General features: G+C 44.2%; 1 protein-coding gene across 1 annotated transcript in view; it reads right to left on the reverse strand.

The window, feature by feature from the left end:
• Window positions 1–20,320, reverse strand: part of flt4 (fms related receptor tyrosine kinase 4) — a 204,955-nt gene that overhangs the window by 16,064 nt on the left and 168,571 nt on the right. The window contains 8 exon segments of the mRNA XM_084332309.1: window positions 650–753; window positions 2,294–2,399; window positions 3,590–3,689; window positions 13,976–14,087; window positions 16,328–16,450; window positions 17,440–17,534; window positions 17,933–18,101; window positions 18,746–18,834. Of these exon segments, the coding sequence (XP_084188435.1) occupies window positions 650–753; window positions 2,294–2,399; window positions 3,590–3,689; window positions 13,976–14,087; window positions 16,328–16,450; window positions 17,440–17,534; window positions 17,933–18,101; window positions 18,746–18,834 (898 nt within the window).

Consider the following 20,320-nt stretch of genomic DNA (forward strand, 5'->3'; position numbering starts at 1 on the left):
CACACACACACACACACACACACACACACACACACACACACACAAATAAAGAAACCACCACGCACACAAACCACACACTCACAAACCACCACCACACACACACACACACACAAACCACACACACACAAACCACCACACACACACAACGTATCTCGTAAGACGCAGGACACCATAACTAAGAACTACAGCATAGCTTTTACAGTTCTTGCGGTCATGAAACCGTGACGTTATCTAACTGCGGTTACGGCCAAGGCCGGTTCATCCCGTCGTCCCTACCTGACGCTAAGCTCCACCTGCTCCACTACTGCCACCGGCCCGCAACCAGTGTGCTGACAGCTGCTCCACAGCCTGCGTTGAGTCCGAACTCCCTCATACACTCTCTTATACAGTCCGTTGAATTAGAGAGAAATTATGTTGGTTTTTGTTGGTGTAGTGACTCTCGTGAAAAATGATGTTCAATTGAAAAAGACCAATACATTGTTCAAAGTGACAAAGAAATAAAATGTTCCCTCAACTTTCCTTTGCGATTTCTTAGAAATCTAGAATCCACCGAATTATTTTCTGCCTACTTCTTGCTCTCAAATAGGTGCACCGGGTTACTGTGATACAAGAAGTGACAAAGACTGGAGGTCCTGCAGCAGCACTGTACCTGGTGTTGCAGGCCAGCCTCAGCTCATCCTCGGAAGCGGGGCGTGACGAGGCCTGGGAGAAGCCGTCGTCCTCGGAGCTCTGGGACTGATTCAGCTTCCCATCCTGACGGGAGGGAAGTATGGAAAAGCTCACATGCAAATCTTGTCTACCACGCCCCAAATAGTCTTTCAGAGAGAGTAATCTACCATGCCCCAAATAGTCTTTCAGAGAGAGTAATCTACCATGCCCCAAATAGTCTTTCAGAGAGAGTAATCTACCATGCCCCAAATAGTCTTTCAGAGAGAGTAATCTACCATGCCCCAAATAGTCTTTCAGAGAGAGTAATCTACCATGCCCCAAATAGTCTTTCAGAGAGAGAGAGTCATTTACCATGCCCCAAATAGTCTTTCAGAGAGAGAGAGAGTCATTTACCATGCCCCAAATAGTCTTTCAGAGAGTCCTTTACCATGCCCCAAATAGTCTTTCAGAGAGAGTCCTTTACCATGCCCCAAATAGTCTTTCAGAGAGAGAGAGAGTCATTTACCATGCCCCAAATAGTCTTTCAGAGAGAGAGAGTCATTTACCATGCCCCAAATAGTCTTTCAGAGAGAGAGTCCTTTACCATGCCCCAAATAGTCTTTCAGAGAGTCCTTTACCATGCCCCAAATAGTCTTTCAGAGAGTCCTTTACCATGCCCCAAATAGTCTTTCAGAGAGTCCTTGACCATGCCCCAAATAGTCTTTCAGAGAGAGAGTCCTTTACCATGCCCCAAATAGTCTTTCAGAGAGTCATTTACCATGCCCCAAATAGTCTTTCAGAGAGAGAGTTCTATACCATGCCCCAAATAGTCTTTGAGAGGGAGACTTTGTGTTCTATGGTATGTTACATGGAATTTGGAGTGTGGTGTGTTGGCAGTGTGGAGGTGGTAGTGTGGTGTGTTGGCCGTGTGGGAGTGTGGTAGTGTGGTAGTGTGGTGTGTTGGTAGTGTGGTGTGTTGGTAGTGTGGTGTGTTGGTAGTGTGGTAGTGTTGGTAGTGTGGTGTGTTGGTAGTGTGGTGTGTTGGTAGTGTGGTGTGTTGGTAGTGTGGTGTGTTGGTAGTGTGGTGTGTTGGTAGTGTGGTGGTGTGGTGTGTTGGTAGTGTGGTGTGTTGGTAGTGTGGTGTGTTGGTAGTGTGGTGTGTTGGTAGTGTGGTGTGTTGGTAGTGTGGTGTGTTGGTAGTGTGGTAGTGTGGTGTGTTGGTAGTGTGGTGTGTTGGTAGTGTGGTGTGTTGGTAGTGTGGTGTGTTGGTAGTGTGGTGTGTTGGTAGTGTGGTAGTGTGGTGTGTTGGTAGTGTTGGTAGTGTGGTGTGTTGGTAGTGTGGTAGTGTGGTGTGTTGGTAGTGTGGTGTGTTGGTAGTGTGGTGTGTTGGTAGTGTGGTGTGCTGGTAGTGTGGTGTGTTGGTAGTGTGGTGTGTTGGTAGTGTGGTGTGTTGGTAGTGTGGTGTGTTGGTAGTGTGGTAGTGGGGTGTGTTGGTAGTGTGCCTCGTCTGTATTCTCCTAGTCGTTGCATGAAGAGATGACTAAGAGGATCCGTGTGCTCCACAGTCTTTCTCCAATCCAAATCTAAAGTACTAGAGTGAAGACAAAGACTTCTGTTAAGAGTGGGAGGGTCCCTGCTTGCGTACCGGTAGGCTGTTGTCCTGCAGCAGGTCTCCGAGGATCTCCACCAGGGCAGGGAAGGTAGGCCTCTCTTTGAGCTCACCCTGCCAGCAGTCCAGCATGATCCCGTATCTACCAGCAGAGGGCAGTACCGTCACAATCACAGACACGTGTACTATTGATTGATTGATTGAAAATTGTATTAACAGATTGCAGAATGGGTACAATACAGTACGGCTCAATACACACAATTGTTAAGGGGATGCAGACCAGAGAATGACTTTCATCTTGTTTACATCAGGGACCCCCATTTTCAATTCATCATAACATATATGACATACATGACATACAGATAGACAGTACTGCTACATCTATACATTTATGACATACCAGATTTACAAATACAGTACTGTTTCTGTTTGTGATACAAAAAGAGTAAAAAAAAAAAAGGAGAGTATATACATTTGACGAGGAAACTGTACATTGGAGGAGGTTGGTTGGTAGGTGGGGTGGAGGGGGGGGGGGGGGAACTGTACATTGGAGGTGGTTGGGTGGGTGGGGGGGGGGGGGGGGGGGAATAGTTTGACCAATAGTCTGCAAGCTGTTCAGAGTCACTGATATACAGGACAAAACATGACAGGAACATTTTCACAGACATATCTTGGGTGCAGGTGGCTGACTGTTAGAATTGAAATTATGATTAATTGGAGAGTATTAGTGCTTTATTCCACCTTAATGCCCTCCAGAGTGAAGCAGACAATAAACTCCGGGGTGGAGCATGGGGCTATAAATCTTTTCTTGACGGCTTTGAATTCACTTCAAGGCCGTTCTATTAGCGGATCACGGGGGAAACAAATGGTACAGAGGGGAGCGTATCTATGTACCCCGCTCTATAGGCCTATAGTAAATATCATTCATACGGAAAACATGCACCATCTACACCCTCACACAACTCTGTCGCTAGTGTTCTTTTAGGAATAGAAGTTTAACGTTTGAACCACACATCAATAGCCTACCACCTAGCCAACAATATTATTCTCTTTCCTCTTTCCTCCAGAAACATTCTCAATTCCATTTCTCTTGTTTCCGTGCCGGAGAAATTCTACCGTTCGTTGCGGCGACTACTAACGCACACGTTTAAGCATTGATTTTGGCAGTAGGTTAGGCTGCCTCCGCGGCCCACTCGAGGGCGCTCACTGGCCCACTGTTTGAGAATGGCTGATCTAGGACCCGGGGAACATAGCACCCTTTTTTCGGGAGCGGGTAACATAGGACCCGGGGAACATAGGGATGACCCCTTACAGAGCCCGTCTCCCACTCACATCTCTGGGGAGGCCGTCTCCGGTGATCTCATCCTGGTGCCCTCTTTCAATCTTTTACAGAAGTCTTCATCGATCTGTACCCCTGGGTATGGAGATGCACCTGAGGAGGAGGAGCATAAATACAATATTAATGTAACATTATATAAATACAGATTGTCATGATAAGATAACAGCGTAAAAAGGGAAGCACGAGTTAGGGATGACCGACGACATAAAACAATATAGAAACCAGCACAGAGGTAAATAAATGTCACAATCACATTTAGGAGGTAGAGCAGTCGTCTGGTAATCCGGAGGTTCCTGGTTCGATTCCCGCTCCTCCCGGGCAGCGTGTCGAAGTGTCCTTGAGCAAGACACTTAACCCCTAATTGCTCCCGATGAGCAGGTTGGCACCTTGCATGGTCGCCTCCGCCATCGGTGTGTGAATGAATGGGGAAAATGTGAGGAACAAATTCTAAAGCGCTTTGGATAAAAGCGCTATATAAATGCAGCCATTTACCATTTAAATGTATATTCATGAAGTGGCTTTTATCCAAAGCGCTTTACAACTTGTTCCTCACATTCACCCATTCCCTCACAGGAGCTGGAATCGAACCGGGAACCTTCCGATTGCCAGATGACCCCTCTACCTCCGGAGCCACTGTTGTGTAAACACAAGCCAAGACAGACCTATATGACAGTTCTTATGGTACATAAATGTTTTTAAATGTAATTCTTTTTTAATGTTTGTAGTTTGTGGGGCAACAACCGCAAAAGCACAGTAATTGTGGGAGACCAACCGGGGCAGGAAATACAGACCAAACTCTGTGTTTGTTATCATGAAACTGACATCAATACGCATCAATCAAACCGTAATTTTCTGATGAAAAGAAGCCCATGACCCCGTGAAACAGCATTACGAGGGTAATCTACTTCGGCTTGGTGTGGCTCCCAGTGAAACAAGATGTCCAGGCAGGACTTCTTGTCGGGAAGTGATTTGATTTGAACATTCACAGAAGATTACACAGCGGAGTGGGGAGTGGTATTGATTTGTTTGTCCTCACTCCACTGTTGTTGATAATGATGATGATGACCAACGGGAATAAAGTTTCACGTGAAGTAACTAATAAAGTTGACAGGTCATTATATTGGAGGACCAAATGGAAGAATGGGATTTTTATATAAAAAGGGACATTGAGTAATGAGACCAAAAGATAAATCTTTGACTTTGTGTGATTGTTAAAGGAACACGCCAACATTTGGGGAAATTAGCTTACCGTCTTCTCCAGAGAGAGACAAGAAGATAGATACCAGTTTCCTCTCTGTGCGTTCAGTAGAAAGCTATCTGGCTGCACGTTAGCCTAGCTTAGCACAATGAATGGAAGCGGACATGGCCGGTTACTCCTAGGCATTGTCCAACTAACACCTCTCCCGAAGGCTAACCGGCCATGTCCGCTTCCATTCATTGTGCTAAGCTAGGCTAACATGCAGCCAGATAGCTTTCTACTGAACGCAGAGGAAACTGGTATCTGGCTCGTATCACAATCACTGGTTCGTATCACTGGTATCACCTGGCTCGCTGATAACAAACTATCCTTACACCTGGGTAAAACAGAGTCCATTCTCTTCGGTTCAAATAACAAACTCAGCAAGACAAACGACTTCTCAGTTACAGTGGGTGACAATATTGTCACAAGGAAAGAAGAAATTACATACCTGGGTTCCATCCTAGAGGCAAATCTTTCCTGTGACAAGATGGCATCCAATGTAATCAAAAAAGTCAACCAACGAACAAGATTCTTGTACCGGATCTCCTCTCTGGTAAACAAGAATACCCTGAAGACTCTGGCAGGAGCACTCATTCAAGGGTACTACGACTATGCTTGCACCTCATGGTACCAAAGCACCTCAAAGGCACTAAAAACAAGATTACAATCATCACAAAACAAACTGGTCAGACTACTGCTTGACCTTACTCCTAGAACCCACCTCACCCCTGCCCACTTTGACAACCTAGGATGGCTTAGAGTAGACGACAGAGTACAGCAACTTGCAATGGGCCTGGTCTACAAGATACACTACACCACTAAGGTACCCATGTACATGTCAAAGGTCAGTGAATACCACAACCACAACACCAGAGGGAGTTCCACAAATCATGTTCAACCCAGATTCGGCTCAAACAAGGGACTAAACACATTTCGTAATTATGCCAATGTGGAACGCCCTACCCACAGCCGTACATTTTTTTTAATCCCTACCCACCTTCAAAACCGCTCTCAAAGAGCACCTACGGGAGGCTGCAATTCTAAACTGGCCCCCGTAAATGTCCAAACCCCCCCCCCCCCCCTCCCTATGCTTGCACCTTGCACCCGCTCCCCCCACCCACCCGCTCGCAATGTACAGTCTCCTCCCCCTCGTATGTATATATTTACTGTTAGGATCTGTTTAACAGTACTGTATATTTGCATATCTTGTATGTCACAAATGTAACTGGAGAATTATCCAGCGCCCTTCCTACAGAGATATTATTATTATTATCATTATTATAGAGGTACTTATTATACAAGTATTATTTATCATCTGGTGCCACCTAGTGGGCGTTTACTGCAACTGTGGGACGCCAGGGGACTGAGATGTGGACAGGTGAGGCTGAATCAGCGTCTGTGTGACGCACTATTTAAGAGACACACGTAGCCATAGGCCTGTAAGGTGAAAAGCCCTGTGGGCGAACTCTGACTGGCCAACGGTACGTTGCATTGTATGCGCCTTTAATATCCGCTTTTATCCTTTCATTCATATATCTAGTTACTAATTAATGCTGTTTATTTCCTTTCCTTTGTATAGGTAAATAATCTATCGACTCTGTATCGTCTGACGTTTGAATGTACGTTGCTGACTAAACGCTGACTACACGTTGACTACTGACTAAATGCTATCGACTACTAAATGCTACTATCCAATGCCAAACGCCGTCAGTAACTAACTGTAACCTGACTATCAACAAACTGTTATCCACGTCAACTCTGCTGGACATTACCAAATGCCATATCGACCTCTATACTGACATTATCCACCGCTTGAATGTAAGCTGCTACTAACTACCAGCTACAAGCTAACTGTTTGCGGCAACTCAATAATAACGGAATGTGTGGACTTGGAGTCCCAATAAATGAACATTCTTACAAAGTCCGAATTGTTTCTTTGGTTCAATTTATAAGTCATTCGCCTACACCCTTCCAATGGGGACATTTAGTTGACTCATTGACTGAGACCGCTAGATAATTGGACAGTAACAGTACTGTACATCTGTATGTCATGTATGTCTTAAATGTCATGATTAGATTAGATTAGATGATTAGATTAGATTCTTATATCTGTATGTATGTTGTGTGTACGTCATAAATGTACATTATGAATTGATGTAAACAAGATGAAAATCTTTCTCTGGTGTGCATCCCCATTCTGCAATCTGTTCATTAAAATGTTCAATCAATCAATCAATCTATCTTCTTGTCTCTCTCTGGGGAAGACGGTAAGCTAATTTCCCAAAATGTTGGCCTGTTCCTTTAATGCTTGGGCATAAAAGATGTATTATTATTACTGTATTTACAAGGACTAGTATAGACAGCATTTGGTAGGAATTCGTAGTATTCCATTACATAAAAAGGTAAATGGTGCATTTATATAGCGGCTTTTATCCAAAACGCTTTACAATTTTGTTCCTCACATTCACACATTCACTCACACATTCACTCACACACCTCCGGCGGACGCCACCATGCCAGGTAACAACACACCTCCGGCGGACGCCACCATGCCAGGTAACAACACACCGCCGGCGGACGCCACCATGCCAGGTAACAACACACCGCCGGCGGACGCCTCCATGCCAGGTAACAACACACCGCCGGCGGACGCCACCATGCCAGGTAACAACACACCGCCGGCGGACGCCACCATGCAAGGTAACAACACCCCGCCGGCGGACGCCACCATGCCAGGTAACAACACCCCGCCGGCGGACGCCACCATGCCAGGTAACAACACCCCGCCGGCGGACGCCACCATGCCAGGTAACAACACACCGCCGGCGGACGCCACCATGCCAGGTAACAACACACCGCCGGCGGACGCCACCATGCCAGGTAACAACACACCGCCGGCGGACGCCACCATGCCAGGTAACAACACACCGCCGGTGGACGCCACCATGCCAGGTAACAACACACCGCCGGCGGACGCCACCATGCCAGGTAACAACACACCGCCGGCGGACGCCACCATGCCAGGTAACAACACCCCACCGGCGGACGCCACTATGCCAGGTAACAACACACCGCCGGCGGACGCCACCATGCCAGGTAACAACACACCGCCGGCGGACGCCACCATGCCAGGTAACAACACACCGCCGGCGGACGCCACCATGCCAGGTAACAACACACCGCCGGCGGACGCCACCATGCCAGGTAACAACACCCCACCGGCGGACGCCACTATGCCAGGTAACAACACCCCACCGGCGGACGCCACCATGCCAGGTAACAACACACCGCCGGCGGACGCCACCATGCCAGGTAACAACACACCGCCGGCGGACGCCACCATGCCAGGTAACAACACACCGCCGGCGGACGCGGCCATGCGAGGTAACAACATGGTCAGTTAAGTGACTTGCTCAAGGACACTTCGACACGCTGCCCGGGAGGACAAACTGCTCTACCTCCTGAGCCACTGTCACCCCCATCAGGGAAAGATGCATTTTTTTTACTCTGATACGGTAATGTGCAATGCCCTGCCGACATTCATAAAACTCCTGAACTCCCCTCTCGGATTTAAATCCGCCCTAAAAAACATGGCTCAGCAGCAACTCAAATTGGTCTTAATATGTTTTTTTATCTCTTTTATCATAACTTGGCTTTTATTTCTTTTATCATGAGTTGCTTTTAAGGGTTTGCGGATTTTCTTTTAACATTAGTTGACTGTATGAGTTGTCGGGTTAGGTGTTTTTGTACACATTTTTAGGATGTGTCCTGTCTAGTGTACATGTACATTTGTGTTTTTGTGCCTTTTTATGTTCCATGTATGGACCACAATGGAAACAAGCCTTCGCTTTATTGTGTTTTATCCATTTTTGACCAGCGTGTTGACACTGTTATTGTTTTGTCTTTTAAATGTTTTGTCCTACGATTGTGTCAAAATAAAGTATTCAATCAATCATCATCATCATCATCATCATCGTAGACGTCTTAGTAGGCAAACAGCGGGGGGGGGGGGGGGGGGGTTATCATTAAATAGTAACCATGGCCAATGAGCTGCGTTTGTGGCACTGCGCCATTTTGGTACGAAATCTGTAAGGAAGACACGTCGTGAGAACACTGTGAATCCTCTGGTTTACGTGTCTACTCACTCACTGTGCCCACCACTACCACCTTCAGACACTCTATAGGAGGACGTTATCGTCTTACACAGAGAAGATTTCCCATAGGTGTCGTCCACAAAAATCTTATTCTCCTATATAAAGATCCGGGGACAGGACAGGAGTGTTGCGACATGAGGCTTCATTAAATTCCACCTTCAATAAAAGGCTGTTTATATTGTTTAGAGATTATTATGTCTGCGGTAGGCAGAGCATAACAAACTGAACTACATGAACAGAAGTAGTTAACTACTGAATAAGCGTGTTCAGCACACTATATGTGACAAACTAATAAACAGACAGACATAACTTAACATTCACTTAACAACATCTTTTTTATTAAAGATTATAATAAATAAACAAACAAATATACAAACAAGTAAATACAAATATTGTGTGCCCTTCAAAATGTGTGTGTCTGTGTGTGTGTGTGTGTGTGTGTGTGTGTGTGTGTGTGTGTGTGTGTGTGTGTGTGTGTGTGTGTGTGTGTGTGTGTGTGCACGTGTGTGAATCTGCTCAATATCTTGCAAACTATAGGGCCTGTGCTTTGGCACAGAGGTCACAGAGGTCAAATTCACAGAGGCACAGGGATGAGCGTGTGGGAATATGTTTCACATCATGTAACGGGAAGTATTTTGTGGGAATTCATTTCCAGCATTCTCCATTGACCTTTATGTAGTCCGTTGTGTAGTACACTTATTAACCACCAGAGGGCAACAACAACGGCTTCAAATGCTTCCACCGGGACTACTGCAGGGGGTCAGCACAGAGACACAGCGTCTGCAATACTACAGTATTAATATACATGCTAATAATACATGCTTTGCGATTGAGGCAGAATGTGTGGTTCTAGTTGTTTTATAAGATGTCAAATAGTTGTTAAGTGTTGCGAATATTGTAATTGTGTGATTTATTGTCTCTTTCTATGTTATAGTGTGTTTAAACCCAGTTACAGTTATTTTTGTGTTTTAACTATGAGTGTTATTTAACCACCTGTTATCAATGTGACAAGATTTGCAGACTTCTGGTTGGTCAGTGTTGGTTTGGAACATGTCCGGTTTTAAGATTTGCCTATATTTTCAAAAATGTTCTCAGCACAAAGAGTAACAGAGGCACAAGGATGAGCGTGTGGGAATATGTTTCACATTGGGCAACAGGAAATATTTTTGTGGAATTAATTTCCAGCATTCTTCTTTGACTTTCCTCTAGTCCTTTGTTTAATACACCTTATACTTTCACTATTTTCTCAGCAACCGAGCAACCGTTCACTATTGAAATCTACGCTAATTGTACGTCATAAGTGTTTCAGCTAGCTAGTATTTCAGTCTACCAAGTTGTGTTTTTGAGAAATCGTAACATGATTTTGATTTGATTTGATTTGATTGACTTAAGTTGTTTTTCTTTATCTAACCAAGGTAATTCATTACACTGATATTTCCACCTCTTTTTCAAGTGGGCCCTGGTCAAGATGGCAGCATACAGAACATGTTCACATATAGAACAACATTAAAACAAACACAAATAAAAACAAGATAGCGAGAGCACACAAATACTAAAGTATAGAGAAAATGTCTTCACATTTGAATGAAAACAGACAATATTAAAAACATGATCACTCCATGGCAAGAAGGTGTAAGTTTTTTTGGGACTCTAGCTTCAAATGAAAAGGCCACAAGAGACGACATAAGACGTATGTGTACCTGCCGCGTGAATACTTTCCCTAAGGGGGTTGTACTTTTGCGCAATCTGATTGGCCACTGACGTTTCTGGTCATGTGACATGTGCGCCAATCGTGTGACGCAAGTTCTGCGCCTATTTCCGGGTCTAACAGCCTGCAAACTACCTAACGCCTAGTTTATCACTGGTTAAGCTTAGGCGACTCTTTCGAAGTTGGTTAAGGTTAGAGTTTGTCTTAGAGCAGGGCGATAGAACACCAGCCCTGATTCCAAACTCTAACCTTAACCAACTTCAAAAGAGTCGCCTAAGCTTAACCAGTGATAAACTAGGCGTTAGGTAGTTTGCAGGCTGTTAGACCCGGAAATAGGCGCAGAACTTGCGTCACACGATTGGCGCACATGTCACATGACCAGAAACGTCAGTGGCCAATCAGATCGCGCAAACCGAACGCGGAAGTACAAACCCCTTAGGGAAAGTATTCACGCGTACCGGCCATACATCCTTCCAGTGGCGGTTCTAGACCCTTTTTAGGGGCTGAAGCCCCCCTAAATGTAATATTAGCCCCCCTAAGATAAAAAAAATAAAAATAAAAAAAAATTAAGATTTTTTTAAATTATTATTCTTGTTTTATTATTATTATTACAGACATGGATTGCCGGTAGTAGCCCGTTGACCTCATTGGTTAACTGTAATTTCTTTTTTAAATGTCAAAGACGTTGGTAATGTCATGTGAAGTCCCAGTCCGACATTCAACACAAGACGTGGAAGCAGATGTAGCTAGCTACCTACTGTAACTAGTTTAGTAATAGTGAATTTGCCAGTGCTGATGGGCAACAAGACAAGTATGTTGAAACGTTAGCTAGCACTATATAAAATTACTGACTATTCTGACGTTGTCAAATTGGTCATTAGTTCCATGGTGTTGGTGTAATAATAGTAGGGTGACCATATTTTGATTTCCAAAAAAGAGGACATGCTGGCCCCAGCCTCGAGATACTTAATGATACTTTGCACAATCGAAGCGGGCATGACCACCTTCATTTCACTATATGTCTTGTGTATGTATGTGATAAATAAACCTCTTGAATCTTGAATCTCTACTCAAGGTTTACTTTTCTGGGTGCATGTTAAGAGGTTAAAACAATAAGGCATCTGCCTTATTGTTTTAACCTCTTAACATGCACCCAGAAAAGTGGCATTTTTTTTTGTTGAACTTGAGGACTGCACACTTTTTTTGCAAAGCTTATCTTTATACGTTATGCGTATAGAACACGCATAAGCCTGGTCTCTTTTGAAAGATAACCTTCTGAAGTTACTAATGCAAAAAAGGAAAATCACGTTTAGTGCTCATGAAATAGAGCCTGGTCTCTTTTGAAAGATAACATTCTGAAGTTTATTACACAATAAAGACAAATCACTTTTAGTGCTAATGAGTAACATAGGGCTGAACTTGATTTGAACTTGAACTTGTGTACTCACGTTTTTGTGTAGTAGTTGCAATATTCCAAAATTATATATGTATAAGCTGGAAAACACCACAAATCCATAGCCTGAAGTCTTATGTAGTACAGGTCAAAATTTTATAAAAATCCGTCCGGGTAAACCGTGTGCCAAGAAAAAAGCTCTCCATCTCTCCATTTCCTCATCCAAGTAAATTCATTCGGAATTTGTATCGCTTCCGTCGTCTTCGCTTGTAAATTTTCACCTATATCCCTGATTCGCACAGGAAAGATATCACTGGAAAGCTATACTCATTGTTTGCTATAAGTTACAACGCTGACCAATCATTTTCGCAATCGGCGGATGAATGACTTCTGGAGCCTCGGGAGTCCGGGGTGATAATCTGATGCGCGTGCATAAAAAGTTGCACGCCTGACATATCGGCATGTAACTCGAGAACCGAGGTACGGATTTTGTCGAGTGATGTGGCCTTCGAACGGCAACAAACAGCGCTTTCATTTATATGTTCGGCGAAAAATTCAGCCCGAGCCTTCAGACGTTCGCAAAGTGCCGTGAAACTGAAACTGAAAAACAATGAAACCCGGACATTTTCATGAATTAAAAAAAAAAAACGGACGCCCCGGACAGGGCGTGAAAAGAGGACATGTCCGGGCAAAAGAGGACGTTTGGTCACCCTAAATAATAGTGTCAAAGAACGTTAGCTAATGTTAGCTAGCTGATGCTATTCGCTAGTTAGCTATCAAGCTAATGTCAGTTCAGCTAATGTTAGCTAGCTAGCCCAGCTAATCTGCTTGCTACAAAGGCTTATTGCTGCCATGCAAAATGAAAGAAAAATTTATTTAGTTACCTCAAATTAATCAATTTGGGGCCTCAAAATAATATTTTGTGGCTTCAAAATAGAAAAATATTTTGTGGCCTCAAAATAGTTACCTAAAGTATTTTGTTCCCTCATGATTTGAACAAACCTTCACTCACTGGAAATGTCTTTTTTCCATAGATGGATATACGAAAATGTGAGTCTCCCTCTCCCTCTCTCTCTTTCTCTCCTTCTCTCTATCTCTCGAACGAAGTGAGCGCTCTGTAATATGATCATTATCATTATGATCGAAATAATAGATTTACTACTTACTGTAGTTGTTCATTAATGTTACCTAAATGTCATAAGTGAATAGTATAGAAACAACTCACCAAAATGTACTATTGCACAACTGATTTGACAAAAGAAATCTACCAAGGGGGTCCCCCCCCCCCCTCCCTTGCCATACCTTGGCAAATTATGCCAATGCTCTAGGAGCTGAGCCCCCCTAAAAGTCTGATGCTAGAACCGCCCCTGCATCCTTCATTCATTGGGGGGGGGGGACTATTTATGACCCACTATAGCATGAGGACATAATGTGCTCCAATGAGAACCCATTTTAGTTCCTTATCAGTACCAAGGAAATGATAAAAGGGAGGGTCATCGCGTCGCTGTGTAACGCGGGAACGCACATTGGTGCCAAGTGTGGAAACTTTCATTCTCTGTAGTTGAATGGGAACAGCCATCTCCTTTATGATTTATTTAAATGGTTATTACCAGATGTCAGAATCATCTGCAATTTGTTGCATTGTTAACTAGCTAATGTTTGATATATTGGTTGATGAAAATGTCCTCAGATAGCTTGTACATTTTAAACTTTAATACAGGCTTCAATCGAACTGGCAACAAAGTCTGGCATCAAGCAGAGCATAGAACGCTGGTGTACTGACGTAATGACCCTTCCTTCTTTCATAGTTTCCTCCATCAGTACCCCGCCGCTATCTCATTCAAAAGTTCTAAACGGTGAATGTTGCCATTATTATCGTTTTACCCAGTGAGAAGATTTCCCACAGAAGCACTCCGAAGGACCAGACGTCACTCTGGCTGGTGTACAGCTTATCAAAGATGCTCTCTGGAGCCATCCACTTCAGGGGCAGGCGGGCCTGGGTTGAAACATCACATCACCACAAAGAGAATTACAAAACAATTACCAGAAAGAGAGTGTCATCTTCTCTCTCTGTTGAATTCTGACTGATGGTGATGCAGGGAAAAGAGAGAGAGAGAGAGAGAGAGAGAGAGAGAGAGAGAGAGAGAGAGAGAGAGAGAGAGAGAGAGAGAGAGAGAGAGAGAGAGAGAGAGAGAGAGAGAGAGAGAGAGAGAGAGAGAGAGAGAGAGAGAGACCATTGTATTTCCCACAGTACGCTGTAATAGAGGCCTTTCACAGAATGTTTGGAAGGAAAAAACATGGCTATGAAACAGTTGAAACAATTTCATACATTGGTGTCTCATTACCGGATCTGGTAGACAAGTCACAATGGAACAGTAATATCGTGCTTTTGCAATGTTTTACCAACTCTACTACTTCTTATGAAGAAAAACGTTCTGTGGAAGGCCTCCATTGGACGTGGATAATGAAGCGAGGCTCTAAAGGACGTGGATAATGAAGCTAGGCTCTAAAGGACGTGGATAATTAAGCGAGGCTCTAAAAGACGTGGATAATGAAGCTCTAAAGGACGTGGATAATGAAGCTAGGCTCTAAAGGACGTGGATAATGAAGCGAGGCTCTAAAGGTCGTGGATAATGAAGCTAGGCTCTAAAGGACGTGGATAATGAAGCTCTAAAGGATGTGGATAATGAAGCTAGGCTCTAAAGGACGTGGATAATGAAGCAAGGCTCTAAAGCCACTGGACGTGGATAATGAAGCTAGGCTCTAAAGGACGTGGATAATGAAGCGAGGCTCTAAAGGTCGTGGATAATGAAGCTAGGCTCTAAAGGACGTGGATAATGAAGCTAGGCTCTAAAGGTTGTGGATAATGAAGCTAGGCTCTAAAGCCACAGGTCGTGGATAATGAAGCTAGGCTCTAAAGGACGTGGATAATGAAGCTAGGCTCTAAAGGACGTGGATAATGAAGCGAGGCTCTAAAGGACGTGGATAATGAAGCTAGGCTCTAAAGCCACAGGTCGTGGATAATGAAGCTAGGCTCTAAAGCCACAGGTTGTGGATAATGAAGCTAGGCTCTAAAGGTCGTTGATAATGAAGCAAGGCTCTAAAGGACGTGGATAATGAAGCGAGGCTCTAAAGCCACAGGACGTGGATAATGAAGCTAGGCTCTAAAGCCACTGGACGTGGATAATGAAGCTAGGCTCTAAAGGACGTGGATAATGAAGCGAGGCTCTAAAGGACGTGGATAATGAAGCGAGGCTCTAAAGGACGTGGATAATGAAGCTAGGCTCTAAAGGACGTGGATAATGAAGCTAGGCTCTAAAGGACGTGGATAATGAAGCTAGGCTCTAAAGGTTGTGGATAATGAAGCGAGGCTCTAAAGGACGTGGATAATGAAGCGAGGCTCTAAAGCCACAGGTCGTGGATAATGAAGCTAGGCTCTAAAGCCACAGGTTGTGGATAATGAAGCTAGGCTCTAAAGGTCGTTGATAATGAAGCAAGGCTCTAAAGGACGTGGATAATGAAGCGAGGCTCTAAAGGACGTGGATAATGAAGCGAGGCTCTAAAGGACGTGGATAATGAAGCTAGGCTCTAAAGGACGTGGATAATGAAGCTAGGCTCTAAAGGACGTGGATAATGAAGCTAGGCTCTAAAGGTCGTGGATAATGAAGCTAGGCTCTAAAGGACGTGGATAATGAAGCAAGGCTCTAAAGGACGTGGATAATGAAGCTAGGCTCTAAAGCCACAGGTCGTGGATAATGAAGCAAGGCTCTAAAGGACGTGGATAATGAAGCTAGGCTCTAAAGGACGTGGATAATGAAGCTAGGCTCTAAAGGTCGTGGATAATGAAGCTAGGCTCTAAAGGACGTGGATAATGAAGCGAGGCTCTAAAGCCACAGGACGTGGATAATGAAGCGAGGCTCTAAAGGACGTGGATAATGAAGCGAGGCTCTAAAGGACGTGGATAATGAAGCTAGGCTCTAAAGGACGTGGATAATGAAGCTAGGCTCTAAAGGACGTGGATAATGAAGCTAGGCTCTAAAGGACGTGGATAATGAAGCTAGGCTCTAAAGCCACTGGTCGTGGATAATGAAGCGAGGCTCTAAAGCCACAGGTCGTGGATAATGAAGCTAGGCTCTAAAGCCACAGGTCGTGGATAATGAAGCGAGGCTCTAAAGCCACAGGTCGTGGATAATGAAGCGAGGCTCTAAAGCCACAGGTCGGTGGAGGGAGGCTTACGTTGCCTTTCCTGACGTAGTCCGGGTCCTTGTATATGTCTCTCGCCAGGCCAAAGTCACAGATCTTCACCACGTTGCTCTCTGACAGGAGAATGTTCCGCGCGGCCAGGTCTCTGTGTATACACTGCACAAGACGACACACACATCATACTGTTGGAGACAGGTAGGTTGTGTGCGTGTGTGTGTGTGTGTGTGTCTGTGTGTGTGTACTGTATATGTGTGTGAGGTGACTGGAAAATGTCCTAGCCAGGCAGGTCTTTGTGTAATCACAACAGAGCGCTCAACAGAGATCAATGCCTGTCGGCTCAGCAGGGGGTGTTCTCTGGGTCACAGAAACCATTAGGATATAGAGAGGATCAGTCCACGACCTCTGACACTGACCTGTGAGGACTCTTTTCAGAAGTATGACATTTCAGAGTAGTTCCCTAAAATGAATGGAAGTGAATGGGGAACGTGATAGCTGGCACTTTAGGCCGTTTCGGTGGAATGTTTGGTGAGTTGCTAGGACACGGGTACAACTACAGTTGACATCCTCTCTAGTTTGCTTTTGTATTCGCTAATATAAATACATGCTAATATAAATACATGGAAGTTCCACATAGTATTGGCTCGCTTGACATCCTTTTCCATTGACAACCATCAGTCAAGACTTCTACACTGCAATAACAACTGACTGGAAATCACCTATATCTATTTTGAGAAGGGACGGTTTGTGTTTGTTATTGACCAGTGGAAACCACCTATAATATCTGCAGTTGTCGTGTTGTTCAAACAATTCTCACTGCATCAGAATTTCAGTTTCAATCCCCTTCAATACACTGTGTGATTTTAATTATTACGCCGGTTCACTGCACAACACCACCTCTAGGTGTCACTGTTACACTTCATGGTTCAACATTGAGACAATAGAATTGACTTTAGTTACCATTAAGAGGGTTTAAATTGATAAACAATGCCAGAAAAAAAATTCAACACATGAGGAAAGCCGGCTTTAGAAAGCCCACTATTGGATTGTGTGCACCGTTGCAGAATCGTCAATAGCTAGAATTGAGATTATTACACAAATCGGTTATTTCCACCACCTCCCTAGAAGGTGTAGTATTGAGGATGTACCTTTCTGGAGGCCAGGAACTCCATCCCACGTGCCACCTGGAAGCTGTAGCAAATCAGATCCTCTATTGTCAAAGGAGTCTTCCACAGGTCTTCCGCTGCAGAGAAAGAGAGAGAGGTGGGGGTTGAGAAGGGGGGTTAAGAAGGAAGTCCTCCCTCCTGACAGACCTTTCTATCACAGTGGCTCCGCCCCCTAACCGTCAAGAACCTAGGTGGTTAAATGGCTGCATTTATATAACAGCTTTTATCCAAAGCGCTTTACAATTTTGTTCCAGTTGAGACACACTGATCTAAAGGATCAGACCAGTTAGCAGGTGCTGGTTGACTGCGACGACTCGTTAGTAGTTTACACTACTATCAATGTAAGGTATATTGACATTGAGTAGATATGTGGATTTGTCTTGTGCTGTACTTTATGTGAGATCCTGTATGTCCTTGTGTACCAGTCAGCCAAGGATTATGATTTTGACTGCACACTGCAGAAGAGCAGACTCACTTTGTTCCACAACAGGCGTGCTCTTCTGATTGGACCTGTTGTTGGACGATTGGCTCCGAGGACTGCCAATAGAGGAGGAGGATGGAGAAGGAGGGTGGCGGCCTCTTTGGTCCACCTGTCCCGCCTCTATCATACGTCTCACCTGGCTCTGAGTCTTGGGCGAGCGATCCTAAATGGAAAACAGTTTATAGTGTTATTATCACCTTAATCCTAAATGGAAAACAGTTTATAGTGTTATTATCACCTTAATCCTAAATGGAAAACAGTTTATAGTGTTATTATCACCTTAATCCTAAATGGAAAACAGTTTATAGTGTTATCACCTTAAGGAGATAAGATCATAATAAAAGATAAGATAAAATAAGATGAGATAATATAAGATGACATAAGATAAGATAAAATAAAACAAGACAAAATAAGATAAGATGCCAAACTTATTTTCGGTATAACGACAATACATTTGAATCTAATAAGATAAGATAAGACAAAATAAGATAAGATAAGATAAGATACGATCAAATAAGATAAGATCAAATAAGATCAGATCAGATCAAATAAAATAAGATTAGTTCAGATAAAATAGAATAAGAGAAGATAAAATAAGATAAGAGAAGATAAAATAAGATAAGAAGACATTTGTTGTCTTGGGACTCTGCACTGCAATTACACAATAAACACACCACAAATAAAGTAAATCAACAAGTTATTGTTTCCCTAGAGACATTGTGGAGATGCTGTTCGTGTTTTAATAACATTAGAATAGTTAGATATTGTGTTATCATGCATCACAGTGTGAACAGGGGGTTTGCATACCCTGTATGGTAGAAAGAACTCTCTCTTGGCTCGCAGATAGTTGGACAGATTCCCATATGTGCAGTACTCCACAATAACCATCAGTGGACCTAGAGCACCGTTAATAGTTAGAGAGGATGAGAGAAATTCATGATTATGCACTGAATAGCTGATCTCAAGAGGCGGGTAGGATACCAATATGAAAATTCCATATTCAAGGTTTAATTAAAGGATTTATGCTAATGTGATACATTTGTCAACGCTTTCTCACTTGATGGACACAGTTGACCTTGTGCCTCCTTAGCAACTATTTCCTGTATATGCCTTTTTGTGTGTGTGTGTGTGTGTGTGTGTGTGTGTGTGTGTGTGTGTGTGTGTGTGTGTGTGTGTGTGTGTGTGTGTGTGTGTGTGTGTGTGTGTGTGTGTGTGTGTGTGTGTGTGTGTGTGTGTGTGTGTGTGTCTGTGTGTGTGTGTGTGTGTGTGTACAACGGTGGCTGTGTTGATGATTATGTCATGAAATTGGGTCCGTTTGCTTATTTTCCATATATTTACAGAATTTGAGAAGATTATATTTTGAAAACCTCTAAAAAAAAGTTACCAATATTAGAGGACGAAACGACCCCAGTGGTTTATTTCATGCCATTAGGGGTATAAGGTTAGGGTTAGGGTTACCCTAACACTAACCTATCCCTAACCCTATCCCTAACCCCTAACCCCTAACCCCAAGGTGGTAACCCCAGACGGCAACAGTGAAGAATTTGACATCCTGGCTGGAGTGATGCAAGGGGACACCCTTGCCCCCTTCCTTTTCGTCATAGTCCTTGACTATGCGCTCAGGAAGGCCATCAATGGACGGGAGCAGGAACTTGGTCTCACAATAACCCCAAGGAGATCGAGACGACACCCCGCCATAGTCCTAACAGACCTTGACTACGCGGACGACATCAGCCTGCTCTCTGACCAGGTGGAGCAGGCACAGGAACTCCTGTGCAGAGTGGAGACTGAGTGCGCCAAGGTTGGCCTTAGGCTAAATGCCAAGAAAACCGAGGTCATAATGTATAACATCCTCCCGGATCATCCACCTCTAAGGACAACAGGAGGCTCTGCTCTAAAGGAAGTCAGTGATTTCAAGTACCTGGGCTCGTGGGTCAACTCGGCTGAGCAAGACCTTAAAGTGAGGAAGGCACTTGCGTGGAGGGCTCTGAACGGCATGACCAGTGTGTGGAAATCCAACCTCCCCCGTCAAATCAAGCTCAACTTCTTTCATGCAACAGTTGAGTCTGTCCTTTTGTATGGCAGTGAATGCTGGACCTTGAAGCCCACCCTGCAGAAGTCCTTGGATGGGTGCTACACCAGAATGATGCGTGTGGTGCTCAACATCAACAGGGATGAGCATGTCACTAATGCAAACTTGTATGGGGGGGTGCTAAAGGTGAGCGATAAAGTGGCAGTCAGGAGAATGAGGCTGGCAGGTCACTTCCAGAGACACCATGAGATGCCAACCAGCAAACTTGTGCTGTGGGAACCAACACACGGGCATCGTTCACGAGGACGTCCCACATTAACCTACGTGGACGTACTCAGGAGAGATGCGGG

The sequence above is a fragment of the Notolepis coatsorum genome (assembly GCF_963971535.1).
Source record: "Notolepis coatsorum genome assembly, chromosome: 16".
NCBI lineage: Eukaryota > Metazoa > Chordata > Actinopteri > Aulopiformes > Paralepididae > Notolepis > Notolepis coatsorum.